Source organism: Arvicola amphibius, chromosome 5 (genome assembly GCF_903992535.2).
Source record: "Arvicola amphibius chromosome 5, mArvAmp1.2, whole genome shotgun sequence".
In the NCBI taxonomy this organism is placed as follows: Eukaryota; Metazoa; Chordata; class Mammalia; order Rodentia; family Cricetidae; genus Arvicola; species Arvicola amphibius.
The window spans coordinates 153,403,033-153,417,821 of NC_052051.1; the positions used below are offsets into that span (position 1 = coordinate 153,403,033).

General features: G+C 37.5%; 1 protein-coding gene across 4 annotated transcripts in view; it reads right to left on the reverse strand.

The window, feature by feature from the left end:
• Atp9b (ATPase phospholipid transporting 9B (putative)) overlaps positions 1-14,335 on the reverse strand; it is a 187,610-nt gene extending 173,275 nt beyond the window's left edge. For all 4 annotated transcript variants that reach the window (XM_038330411.2, XM_038330414.1, XM_038330413.1 and 1 more), the window contains exons 1-3: positions 14,166-14,335; positions 3,386-3,536; positions 214-327 (exon numbers count right to left, since the gene is read on the reverse strand). In XM_038330411.2, coding sequence (XP_038186339.1) covers positions 214-327; positions 3,386-3,536; positions 14,166-14,302 — 402 coding nt within the window. In that variant the 5' untranslated portion in view covers positions 14,303-14,335. The remainder of the gene's footprint in view (positions 1-213; positions 328-3,385; positions 3,537-14,165) is intronic.
• Positions 14,336-14,789: the final 454 nt, after the last annotated feature.

Sequence of the window (14,789 nt, forward strand, 5' to 3'; positions counted from 1 at the left end):
GGACCACAGGCAAGACACATTGTGACCCTCCAGGAGGAGGGTCCTACACTTCTGCAGCTCTGCAGGCAGTGCACTTACTACAGGACTCATGCAAGTTCAGCATGGTCTTTTACCAAAAGTTCAATGATGTACAGAAATGCCATATAAAAAATATGGTCAACTTAAAATTATACTAAGCATTAAATAATATAGCATAACTATAGAAGTATTTACCAGAGGAGCCCAGTAGGTGTAGAGGTAGCCAATTTTCAATGCTGGTACAAACTGTGAGCAGGACACTACCAGAAAATAAAGATTCAAGAAAAACTTGAATTGTTCATACAAAACCTAAAAAGGAATAAAGATATTAGCAAAATCCCCTCAACAAAAATGTATTAATACTTCAACCAATAGTTAAACTCAACAAAGCACACAAACACATTTCCATCATTGAAAGTATGCTGATTCAGAGTTAATTACTTCTGACATTAGCTTTCAAAAGGTATGCTAAGATTACTCTAATTTTAAGATATAATTTTAAAGATAACTAGGACTTTCAACCATATTAGAAGTACACTTCCCTAAAAGTTTTATTTCTTTTTGCATGAAATCTACATTGTTCACACACACATCACAGCAGATAACACCCTTCTGCTTTAAATGAGCACACAGATAATATCTGAGTACCAACGAGTCTTAAAAAACTCTTAAAAAGGAAAACTCTAAATGTCCAATATTTATGAAACAGGAGGATATACAAACATATACACACATAAATGAAATATAATACCAGTGTGCTCTTTAGCACAGACACTGAGCCTTACAAACATGTAATGAACAAGTCAATAGCTGCAAACATGACTAAGGATATGTGACTTACTAGCTCTCAGAATAGAAAAACCATTCATCTGAACATATATAAATAACAGAGCAATCTTCAGAGGACAGCAGCCTACATATGCTTTAGTGTCTTTTAGTACTTGATTTTTTTACATTATTTTCAAATATGAAATAAATTTCATCATTTAATACATTTTAAGATTACTAAAACTGAAAGGTTTTGCTACTTTGTTTGTTTTGGTTTTCTTTTCCTCTTTTTAATCCAGAACAAGACTTCTGGAGCTGAAGACATAGCAAAAAAACAAAACTAAAAAATAATTTTAAAAACAAGCAACTGGAGTTATTGTTAACAGAATAATTTTGGGCATGCACAGTTGTGTACACCTTTAATCCCAGCACTTAGGAGACAGAGGCAGGTGGATCTCTGAAAGTTGGGGGCCAACCTGGTCTACATAGTAAATTCTAGCATGGCCAGGGCTACATAAAGAAACCCTGTATCAAAATCACAAAAAAATGAAAAAAAAGAAAAAATAATCCAAATAACAGTATTTTAAGTTAAGCTTACAAAGCTGTAAAGCCATTCCTTGTGTCAGGTGTTAAGACCCAGCAATTTCTACAAGAGAACAATGGGTTAAATGGCTACTGTGGCTTAAAGAGCTAGAGCCAGTTTGTACACATGGAAGCTACCTGCATCGTCATACAATTCTGTGTGTAACAAAGTTATACTCAATATGTTTATATCCATAATCATGCTCAATTGCTGTTTAAAAATGTTTTGAATTATTTCATAATCTAATCTCAGCAGGAAAGAAAGCTCTTTTTCTTCAGCAATTTCTGTAAAATCTCAGCACAAATTATATCTATTAGCAATTCAGAAATTGCCATTTGTGCTAAAAATGGCATAGAATTCCTACTGTGTAATTACTAAATGTTTCTGAAATACTACGTTTTAGATGAAAAGACTAATTTCCGAGACTTGATAAAGGAGAAAATCGTGCCCACAGTAACCAAGCATTGTGCAGAGCCATCAACAGGTATTCTCAGAGTGCAGCCAATGGCTGTGCTGTGGGAATTAATACTCCTCAAAGCTGAGCTACAATACTGGCTTTAACTATGACCAATACTTTACAATATACTCAGTGACTAGTGACCATTAGGACAATGTGCCATCTTGGGCACTTTGCATTTAGTACTTTATACTTAAAGGGAAAACAGTGATTTTGTTCAATAAAAATGAGAATATCTGACTGAGAATGGTTTACATTTTATTGTTAGGATAAAAGATAAAAGATTAGTTTGTTGATTATGGAGTCATTAGTCTCACGTTTTAATTAAGAAGCACATTATATATCAAGTCTATTAGTGAATGGTTGGGGACCAGGGTAGAAAAGACCATTACAGTCCAAAAGAAACTTTGCATAGTTAGTTGAATAAACATATAAGGCAGAGCAACTTTTGTTTCACATAATCAAGAGCATTTCTTACAAACAGAGTAAGAACCAACAGCTAAACTTTGCCAACACTTTTGTTACAGAAATGTAAGATTGAATTTTTCTACAGATCAATCAGAATTATCTGCTAAGATTTATTATTAAGAATTATCTGCTAAGATTACAGATTTATCTGCTAAGACTCAATGATTAGGGAAAAAAACAGATTTCTGTAGAATAAAAAAGACTCATAATCCATCAGTTGCCTTTATACTCATAAAGAAACATGAACCTATCAAAAAAGAAATTGATATATAGAAAGCAGAAATCAATCCACTATTCCAAATTCATAATAAAACTAGTTTTATAATTTAATCAAAAGAATTAATAACAAAAAAGGATTAAGATATTTAAACTTCAGATTTTAAATTTAACAATATACTCAACTACCAATAACTAATGAGTTAACAATGTAACAAGGCCTGAGAATAACAGCTTGAATATAGAAAGGGCATCTATAAATAAATACATAAGAAATACTTTGTTTAGCCGGGCGGCGGTGGCACACGCCTTTAATCCCAGCACTCGGGAGGCAGAGGCAGGCGGATCTCTGTGAGTTCGAGACCAGCCTGGTCTACAAGAGCTAGTTCCAGGATAGGCTTCAAAGCTACAGAGAAACCCTGTCTCGAAAAAAAAAAAAAAAAAAAAAAAAAAAAAAAAGAGAAATACTTTGTTTATATGAACAAATTGTGTACTTCCTTTATAAATTCCTTGGCAGACTTCAACATTACATTCTACTTTTCCCTCCAAACAAATTTCAAGTGTCCCCCAAATTATGTGCTTCCTAATCATTTACCTTTTCTTTAGTATTTCTATATTTTTATATTCCTATAACATAAATGTTTATCAAGAACTGAAAGCAATAACCAAACTGTGCATCTTTTTAAAGTAGACAGAGCTGGCAAAATGAAAACAAAAGTCTTAAGTCATCATTTGAAATGGGAAGGTGTGGTGAAATGGGAAGATGCTGGTGTGGACAGACAGTGACATCAGCCAGCAGTCTATGTATCAGCAGAAAGCAAAGAAAGGCAGCAAGCTCAGACATAAAATTGACATTGAAGATGTAATCATCTTACCCCAGGTATAAAGGTGAATACATTGTATTTCTGATTTTTTATAGAATTCCTAGGATGTTTTTCTTCACACTTTTCTGGACATCCAAGCCATACTGTTCGAGCTTTCAGTTCTTTCTTCCTTTGACAAACATTTATCAGCCAATCACAGCAACTGCATGAAACAAAAGATACAGCTACACGATGTATGCCTTTTTTAAAAAGTCTAATTTAATTCTACAAGTTTAGAGTCAAAACTGACTGTCTGTATTCCTTGGCCATTATCTAATGCTAATATCATTACCGAATGTTGACTCTGGTCCAGGAAGACCTACACTGACAATCCAATACAGATACAGTAGCCACAGATGGGCATTTTAATTTTAATTAATTTAACTGACAACTCAGATCTCTTTTTTTTAGAGCAGAACATCTTTTTTAAAAAATATTATTTATTTATTTGTTTGTTTGTTTGTTTGTTTATTATGTATACAATATTCTGTCTGTGTGTATGCCTGCAGGCCAGAAGAGGGCACCAGACCCCATTACAGATGGTTGTGAGCCACCATGTGATTGCTGGGAATGGAACTCAGGACCTTTGGAAGAGCAGGCAATGCTCTTAACCTCTGAGCCATCTCTCCAGCCCCGATAACTCAGATCTTCAGCTATACTTCAAGAGTTCAACAACCACCATGGTTAGTGACTTCCATGGAACATTAGAGATCAGATGTTCCCACTACTACAGTGAGTCCTACAGGACACCAGTTGTCATAAACAAACCAACTAGGGTCAGGTACCTCAAGCAAATACAGCTACTTATGAACACACTTCTTTTCAGCATTCAAAATGCAGCAGTAATTCCTCAAAATTGCACTGTTAAAAAGCTTTGTTCTTCAACAAATAATCTGATATATAAATATACAGAGACAGAGCTAAGTTAAAACAGTAAATACACAAAACTAAGCATTTGAAAACTACATTACGAATTTAGGAAATGTGTTACTGCTAATTATGTCATTGCACACAGACAGAATTATAGAGTTTTTAGAGAGCAAATATCAAGTCCCACACTACTACACAGAACTGAACAAATCTACTCATGATGGGCTGGAAGTATCCTGACAAATCCCACTCAGTTATATAGACAGACCACAAAGACAGTCAAAGAGAGAAGGTAGGTGACTTCGGTGCACACACACACACACACACACACACACATATATAACCTCTAACAGCTGGGTATGATGAGTTACACTTGTAATCCTAGCCCTTTGGAGGTTGAGACAGGAAAACTGACACCAAAGTATAAGCCAAACTGTGCAACACAGTACGTTCCAGGCCAGCTTGTGCTATACTTGAAACCCTAAATCCTAAATACCTAATCCCACCAAAAAAACTATGTGTGAACCTTACTGACTGGTAGAACTAAGGGAAAAAATTAAATTATGGGGAATATTTTTATGGCAAAGTAATATAAGTAAAACATCAGAAAACACTGAAAAATAAGAGGGACAAGAAAAGAGAAATCTTGAGGGTAATGGTGGCACACACCTTTAATCTAGCAGTGGGGTAGGGGGTAGAGGCAGGCAGATCTCTGAGTTTGAGACTAGCCTAGTCTACAGAGTTAGTTCCAGGAAGCCAGGTATACACAGAGAAACCCTGCCTCAAAAAACCAGAGGGGAGTGTCCTCTAGGAGAAGTAACTGAATATTTCCTTAATAATATTTCTATGTATCCTAAATAAGTACAAAGAGAACACGTTCAGATTTGAAAGCATAAGACATTGTATAAATCTAGTAAGTAAATCCAGTAATATACAAATTATACTTTTCCTTAAAATGTTTTATGATCAGCTTTTCATAAATGCCACTACAAAGCAATCTTCTAGCATTAAGTAAACTATATTTACACAACAAGAATCTTTTAGAATTTTATTCATAATGAAATTCTCAAAATAGACCAATTCTTTCCCATTATTTCCCACAAATTAGACTATTCTATCTAATTGCAAGCATCTTTGGTTACCATGACCAAAACAACATAGTATTCATGTCATCTTGCAAGATGAGCATTTTCCCATGCTTCTGCACCCCAAATGTTTTACAGAATAACTCAAAGCCATTTAGAACCAGGAATAAGCCCAGCATCTGATATCCCCCTTCTCTCCCTTCATATGGAAATGCCATTCCTGGCTCCAGTTTTCTAGGGACAAAGTGATTTTTGATAATGAGTGAAATGTAAATCTCGTGAGAAATCATCAGCCCAGATCAAAGAAAGAGACAGATCAATACATCAATGTCCCACACTGCGTCTACAGGAAGCTGCATTCACTCCCATGACAGAAAGTCAAATTGAAAAAAGTAGCAATAATAAACATTTCAGCAAGAAATTTCTAAGTCTTCAGGTTAGAGATTCTGCCAAACAACAAATCTGGGAAAAAAAAAAAAAAAACAGTTTGGAGTCATAAAGTACTGAGTAGGTGATACTAAAAGTAATTTTTAAATGAGCCTTAAAAACTCACAGGATGTATAAGCAATGTATTAAAACACTACAACTCACTAATCTTAGTTCTAATCTAACTATATTGAAATAGTCACTAAAATTTTCTTCCTGCAATTAATTTTATACACCTGCTATGAGAACCACCATAAGTAGCCACAATAATTCTGAATGTAAGAATGCTTGGCATTTAGAAAACAAAGCAACAAACATTCAAAACTGAAAATATAAAAGGAATAAAGAATTAGGTCCATGCTGATTGCTAAATATATAAGTACTCTCTAAGTACAGTGTTTAATTTCTACCATTTCTCTATAGAGGAGACCCCAGCCAAACCACAGGATTGTAAGGATCTCAGGTTACACGTTCCACAAGACAATGGGACATGCATTAACACCATATCTACTATCAACCTAGTCTAGATGGTTCTATTAGCTTTTCCCATGGGATCACAACTTATTCATATAAAGTATTCATTTATAAACACTTCTTTAGATTTTATTGAGCTGTTTCAATATCCTTAAACCTGGGTCCTTTTGGTATTGACATAAACATTTTTAAGTATATTCTTAATATTTTCCATGAAGAAAGAACCATATTACAAATAAAAACTAAAACACAGCTATATATTCCATTTTTAAAAAAGCCATAAAAGATAAAAAAAATCAAAACATTGGTTTACTAGTGTATTTACCACTATGTTAAAGCAGAGTGCTCAGGCCTCTGTCTTCTTCAGAACCAGAGAGAACCAGTACTCAGACCTCCAGTTTCTGTGGGACCAAAGAGTGCCCTGAAACCAGGACTTCAGTCCAGTGGTCTCAAAAGGTCAATGCATTGCCTGAGCTTCAGGTCCGGTATGCCCAGGGTCCCCTGGAAGTCTGGAACATTGATTCCAGTGATCTCTGACATCACTATGAGAATGAGGTTATCATCTCTGAGGTTCCTGTGGTCATTGCAGGAACCAGAATCTGTACACTGCTGTGGTCACAGAGGTTTCTTTAGACCTGTGGTTCTAACCATCATCCCCAGGGAATAGACAGATTCACTGGGTATAATGTTTTTTATTCTGTCTCCATCAAGGGCACAGAATCCAAATGGTGACCCAGGTTTTCATTCAATCTGGTCACCTTGGTGTTAAGTATTCAGTCCCATCCTTGGTCCTGTTAGTGTATAGCCAAGAGAGGACCACATTAGCAATCTATACCATAATCAATACCAAGTTTATCAGTCTCCCGAGATTAACATTGTGCAGAAGAGAATATCTCAAAGGGTTTGAAGGAAGTCAAACCAAACCGACTCCAATGGACTCATAAAACATGACAAAATCAACACAAAACATATGACATAACCACCACCCAGCCCATCACCAACTGACCAACTCCTGTAGAAGGAAATCCAAAACTGGAGAGCTGAAATGTCTGAGAAAGAATTTAGTCTTATTGTTCAAAGAATTATCTTATCAAACATGCATGAATTAAGAAAATCTGCCCAAGACCTTCACAAGACAATCTCCAAAGTAAGCACAACAATTAATAGTTTGAAACTGAAGTTCAAAAAAAAGAGAAAAAATAAGAAGACTAAAACACTGAATAAGAGAGATGCCAATGAAATAAACCACAGCAGATACTATTAGTAACAGACAAGACCATGAAGACCAACACATTTCAGAAAGGGAGGACAAAGAAATACAGATATACATACATACATACATACATACATACATACATACATACATACAAACAAACATACATACATACATACATACTATGTATGTATGTAAGGTGGGGACAAAAACAAGGAACAAGAATGCTACGTCTAAGTAGTACATGGTGCATTCAAGAGGCCAAACCTGAGAATTCATGAAACTGAAGAAAAATTTACAGAAACTAGGCTTCCAGACACATGAGGTAATAGAACAGCAAACAGACATAACCAGTGAGGAAATTCTCCATGACATTTAGTCAGGATGTCAGAAATACAAAGTTAAGAAAAATCTTAATATCAAGATGAGAAAGGACGACTCACATAACAAAGGCAGAAATACTAGAATTATCAGACTTCTCACAAGTAAGCACAAAAGTCAGAAGAGCTTAGACTGAAATACTCCATGCTCTAAAGTAAATGACTTAAACAAGAACACAGATAGCCTGCAAAGCAACCTTTCAACACTGACGGAGAAATAAGGGAATCTGGAGAGAAACACAGTTGAGGCAACTCATGACAACCAAGCCAGAACTCCAGAAAGTTCTTAGGCCAATACTCTAAATGGGGAAGATGAAAGACCACGGAACTATATATCAATAAACCAGACTTAGGAAAGAAGCAACCATGTCCACAGCAACTTCGTAAGCCCACAAAACTAATGCAGGGAAATGAACAGAAATGCCAACAGTCCAACAAAACACAAGATCACTGTTAAAACTACAGAAAACAGCAAACCCCTTCTCTATATTATATAATATATATATATTTAATAACCTTAAGTGCAAATGACCTCAACTTATTTATTATCATTTAAAAACACAATCTAATAGACTATATTAAAACACAAGAGTGGCCACACCAGGCTATGACTTGGTAGGCAATTTTCACTGTCCTTCCTGTCTTATATTTCTACATCACCCCCTAGTCCTGTAGCAGCCCTCGTTCTACCCTGGGGACAACACTGAACATTGGTGCAATCCAGCTTTGCCTCTTCCTATTGACCAGCGGCTCTCAACCTGTGAGCTGTGACGTCCACAGGGGTCACCTGTCAGATATCTTGCCTATCACATATTTTCATAATATTAGCAAAATTACAGTTATGAAGTAGGAATGAAGTGATTTTATTGTTGGGAGCTACCACCACATGAGGAGCTGTACTAAAGGGTCACAGCATTAGGAAGGTTGAGAAGCACTGCTGTAGACCCCTCAGCCCATCCTCATTTCCTTTGTCAGGCACTGATTGCTGGAAACACTGTCTACCTGGGAACCCTAATGGTCACACCAGACTGGGAATCACGTAGGTGCTACTGACCGTCCTTCCTCCCCACCATCTCATCTCTCCACCCTCACTCTCAGCCTGTAGCAGCCTGCTTGTTGGTGCCATTCCTTCAACCTCACGCACATTTGCTGGAGACTCTTGGTACAGATCCAGGGGCCTCCAGCACTTCCATCTCTGTCTCCCCAAACATATTCTATCTTACTGCAACCTACTTGGAGGAGCCTCTCATTCCCAAACACCACCAAATCCCTGGATGCAGCACCTTTTGATGTGGGCAGCTTCCCCAGGAGACGGTACCTCCTAGAGTGGTTTTTCTCAAAGCCCCTCTCAGCCTTTTATCCTAGTCCATCCCTACTCTTCTCTGCCTCCACCAACCTACAGAAGCACCCTCTACTAGAGAACTCATAGCTTTCCTAAAACCCAGAGAAGGCAACAAGAACCAAAGAATGAAACACCTGCCCAACAAACATGATATCAGACATCAACACCTAGAATCACAATCACCCTAATGCCAGCTGTCTAGAAATCCATGCAGAAACACAAACATCAAGAGCCAAGACAACATGCCTCCACCAAACACCAGTAACCCACTACAGCAGGCCTGAGAAATGCATTATAACTGAAGCACAAGGACTTCAAAAAACAATTATTAATATACTCATGGATATTAAACAGGATATGAATGAATCCCTTAATGAAGTCTTGAAAATACAGTTGAATAAAATAATAAAAACAATTCAAGACATGAAGGCAGAATTAAAGAAATAGAATGACTAAAGAAAATCCAAACTAAAATACAATTGGAAATGAAAAGTTTAGGAAGTCAAACAAAAACCTCGGTGGTAAACCTCACCAAGAGAACAAGACATGGAAGAGAGAATTTCAGGCACTGAAGGCAAGGTAGAAGAAATGGATGGTTCAGTCAAAGAAAATGTTAAACCTAAAAAAAGACCCAGGCATTAAACATGCAGGAAATAATAGAAATAAAAGAAGAAACCCAGGTCAAAGGCATAGAAAAGATTTTCATTAAATCATAGAAGAAAATTTTCCCAACCCAAATAAAACCTTCTACCTATTAAGGTACAAGCAGCATAAAAAATACAAAATAGATTGAACCAAAAAAGAAATTCCCCTGGCACACAGTAATCAAAACAATAAACATACAGAATAGTGAAAGAATATTAAAAGTTGCAAGGAAAAAAAAAAAGACTAAGAAAAAAGGAAGACCCTTTTGAATAATGAAGTATTCAGAAGACTCCGAAAGCCAGAAGGGCTTAGATGAATGTTCTACAAACTCTGAAAGACCACAAATGCCAGCCCAGACTACTATACCCAGCAAAAGTATAAATCACAATAGATGGAGAAAAAAAAAACATTCCAAGATAAAATCAAATTCAAACAGCATCTATGTAGCAATCCAGTTCTACAGAGCATGCCAGAAGGAAAACTTCAGTCTGAAGAGGTTAACTATACTCAAAAAAATACAAAAATAATTTCAGACTAATAAATCAAGAGAGTTATGGGGGACACCATAACAAAATAGTAAGAATTAATAAGCATTCGTCATCGATAACTCTCAATATTAAGAGTCTCAACCTCCACAAAGAAGGACAGACTGACAGACTGGTTTAGAAAACAAGATCCATCCTTCTGCTGAATCCAAAAAGCATACCTTACCATCAAGAATAGACATCATCTCAAGGTAAAAGGACGGAAAAAGATATTGCATGCAACTGGACTGAAGAAGCCAAGCAGGTACAGCTATTTTAATGTCTGACAAAATAGACTTCAAACCAAAACTCATCAAAAGAGATAGGGAAAGACACTACTCATCAAAGAAAAAAGTTCACCAGAGGATATTGCAATTCAAAACATCTATGCACCAAACACAAGGGCACCCAAGTTCATAGAAGAAACTCTATTACAGCTAAAATCACACATTGACCTTCGCGCAGTGATAGTGGGTGACTTAGATACCTCGCTCTTGCCATTCAGACAAAATTTAAACAGAGAAATGCTGGAGCTAAATGACATCATAAATTAAATGGACCAAGCAAATATTTATAGAACATTTCACCCAAACGCAAAAGAAAAAACTTTACTCTCCGCAGTTCATGCTACTTTCTCCAAAGTTGACCACATACTTGAACACAAAGCAGATCTCAACAAAGGATTAAAAAAGAAAGATCGAAATAACCCCTCGCATCCTATCTGACTACCATAGACTAAAGCTGGCTAAACATAGAGAAACAACAGAAAGCATAAAAACTCATGGAAACTGAACAACTCACTTTTTGAATGACCATCAGAAAAATTAACATCACTGTAAGAGAAAACAAAACAATCAAAAGAGAACCAAAAATTAACAAAACAAGAATCAAACACCCTGAGAGGAACAAGGTATCACTTATACAATATTGCACTGAGAATATCAGTCAACCTAGATATAATGATACAGAGGCGGCTGAGAATGTAGCTAAGTTGGTTAAGGGCTTGCACAAAGCCTGGAATTAAATGCTGTGGTCGTTTGAATGTAATTGGTTCCCAAAATCTTATAGGGAGTGGCACTATTGGGAGGTGTGGCTTTGCTGGAGTAAGTGTGGCCTTGTTGTAGAAAATGTGTCACTGTGGGGGTGGGCTTTAAGATCTCCTTTGCTCAAGTATCACTCAATGTAACACTTAGTTCACTTTCTGTTGCCTGTGAGGTCAAGATGTACGACTCTCAGCTACTTCTCCAGCACCATGTCTGCCTGCATACCGTCATGTCCCACCATGATAATAATGGACTAAACCTCTGAGCCACATAATTAAATGCTTTCCTTTATAAGAGTTGTCATGGTCATGGTACCTCTTCACAGCAACAGAAGCTCTAAGACAGATGCCTACCACTGCTAAATCTAGGTATTGTAGTACAGGCCTATAATGGCAGCATTTAAGATATGGAAGGAGAAAGATCAGAAATGGAAGGCTATCCTAGGCTACACAGTGAGTGGGAAGCCAGCCTGAGAAACAAAAAACCCTGCTTCAAAAAATAACAACAAAGGAAATCAGAGAGCTGAGCATAGTGCCTCATGCCTGTAAGTTCAGCACTCAGGAGGCTGAGCACAAAGGACTGCCTCAAGCTGAAGGCAAGTCTGGGCCTCAGAGTGATTTCCAGATGGCCAACCAGAGCTGGTGAGTACAAAGCCTCAAAATAACCCATATCGGACAAACCAAGTCTTGAAGCATTCTGTATAATAACTCACCTGCTTTCCTCAAAATGCCTAGAGACAGAAGATAAACACTAAATAACTGGCCCAGATAAAATCAAGAGTAGAAAGGCATACCACCTAGATGCTACACAAGGTCCATTGATGGAAATGGACCATAAAGAATACTGCTCAAAAATAGATGGCATTGAATATGGGCCTAAAAATATACACAAAGCATTGTAATAATGGTAAATTTCATTAATTTGGTTACCAAACTGTGATTACATAAGAAAATACTTTTTTCTTAAGAATATTGAAGAAAAAGAAACTAAAAGAATTGAAATTTCAGAAGGAATGAGATTCAAAATAATGCAAGAAAAAGCCAAATGTTTAAGAAAAAATATTCAAAGCAACAGTCACCCTAAAGTCAACTGCACAGTTATTCCATTTCCTGTGGACTATAATTTAATTCAAGGAAAACAATTAAAAGAAAACAAAGAAGAGGACACCAAGTTTTCAAATAATCCTTAAAATGGGACCCCCCCCCCAAAAAAAACCCCTAACAATCTAGCAATATTCATTTTGTAAAGAGAGTTGTCAACATCTGTTACCAGGAATGTTAAGTGGTATTCACCACTGACCTCATACATTAGACAAACCACGGGAAGATGGCTATGGAAAAGTTCATGCTGGTATAAACAAAAGAAAGCCCTTGAGTCGCTGGCGGTCCCGCACTGGAAGGCAGAGGCAGGTGGATCTCTGTGAGTGTGAGGCCAGCCTAAGCTACACAGTGAGTTCTAGGACAGCTAGGGCTACACAGAAAAGCCCTGTCTCAAAAAATAAAAATAATAAACAAACAAACAAAGCTCTTGGAAGGGAAAATTATCAAAAGTGATACCCACAAAACAGCAACAACAAAAACCACAGTTCCTGATCTGCTGAAGAAGGTAATCTATAATTAAATATGTACTCACAAAAAAATACTCCAAGTATATTGGAATTCTGCTATTTAACCAAGAATGTTTTTTTCACTAAATCACAGCCAGTTTCTGCAGAGGATGACAAGAAAGACAGTCAGGGTGAGACTGTGTGTTTACAAGCTTCACCTCCTCCATGGACAAAGAGTATGGTGTGGGAGAATTGTCTGTATTCTGTCAATCATGTTTTAAATAAACGCTGATTGGCCAGGCAGGAGATAAAGGTGGGAAAACCAGACAGGAAGTAGAAATGATGTAATGAGAACAGCAGAATTCTGGGAAGGAGGAAGTTGATTCCTCCCACTCCTGCCCAGACCACCGAAGCAGCAGGATGTGATCTGCACCACTGAAAAAAGGTACTGAGCCACATGGCTAACATAGATCAGAAAAAAAGGGGTTAATCAAGATGTGAGAGTTAGCCAGTAAGAGGCTAGAGCTAATGGGCCAATAAGCTTTGTAACTTATAGAGATCTCTGTGTTATTTCTTTGGGGCTTTGTGGCTGTGCGGTACTGGGCGGGACAGAAACCCCAACAAGCAGTCCTGGCCCTCTCATGTTACAAGGGTAGACCCCAAGGATGGCAGAAGTCCCGAATAGAAACAGCAAACAACAGAAAGACAGTAAAGGTTGACACTGTCAGATAGGCTCTGCTTAGCCCTAGGGACTCACACATCTGCTGATGTGCCTGCCTGTCCCTGGCATCTGTACTTTCCCTACATGCTCCAGGAAGGCAGTCAGAACAGGTTAACATAACACCAGGAAAACACTCAGAAATCTGAAGGTTTAACTTGCTGACTTGCTGGGGAAACAGAGGAATCTTATTAAAGCTGAATAATGCACATAATTACGTTGTTATTAAGGTATAATTTTAAAGTTCGTATCTACCTTTTTAAAAAGGAAATGCCATTTACACAGATACAGCAAATACAATTAATTCTACTATGCATCAGCAACAAAATTATTAACTTCCCCCAGGTTTTAGTCATTAGAATTTCTCACCAAATAATAATTATGTTCTCCCTTTTAGACCCGCTTGCTCTGATATCTTTAGCTTTCACACCAACATAGATTGACACATCTCACAAATACTCTAGCCACTAAACGTCTATCCACACTCTTCATGTGCACACTACTCAGGTAGTAACAGAAGACGAACCTGGTACAGAGGAATTTCCATCCACCACACACAAACCACTCTAGTCCTCTTTTTCTCCGTGTTATCCTAGCTCGGGGTAAAGTGTGGTAGTCACTTTCATCATTCTCAAAGCCTTCTTCAGACATCATCAGTGGCATTTCATCCAAATGGGCAGGTTCATCCTCCAGCTGGTACCTAAAGGGAAAACAGAGAGCTAAGCAGTCTTGTTACTGTATGTTTCTAGAATAGTATCAGGCTAAATTTTACAAATCCCTTGTGGTGGTTTGAATGTGAATGTCCTCCAAAAGCTCATGTTTGAATGTTTTGTCCCTTTTTGGTTAACTGTTTGGGGAAAGGTTAGGAGGTGTGGCCTTGTTAGATGAGATGTGTCACTGGGAGTGTGCTCTGAGGTTTCAAAAGCCCATTCCAGGCCCAATCAATCTCTCTCCCATCCTACCTCCATCCCTCCCTCCCTCCAACCAGCAGATCAGATATAAGCTCTCAGCTACTGTTCCAGCACCACGCCTGCCTGACTGCTGTGCTCCTTGCCATGATGACCACGGACGAATGGACTCACCCTCTGAAACTGTAATCAAGTTTTTATAAGCTGCCTCTCTCTTCACAGAAATAGAAAAATAACTAAGA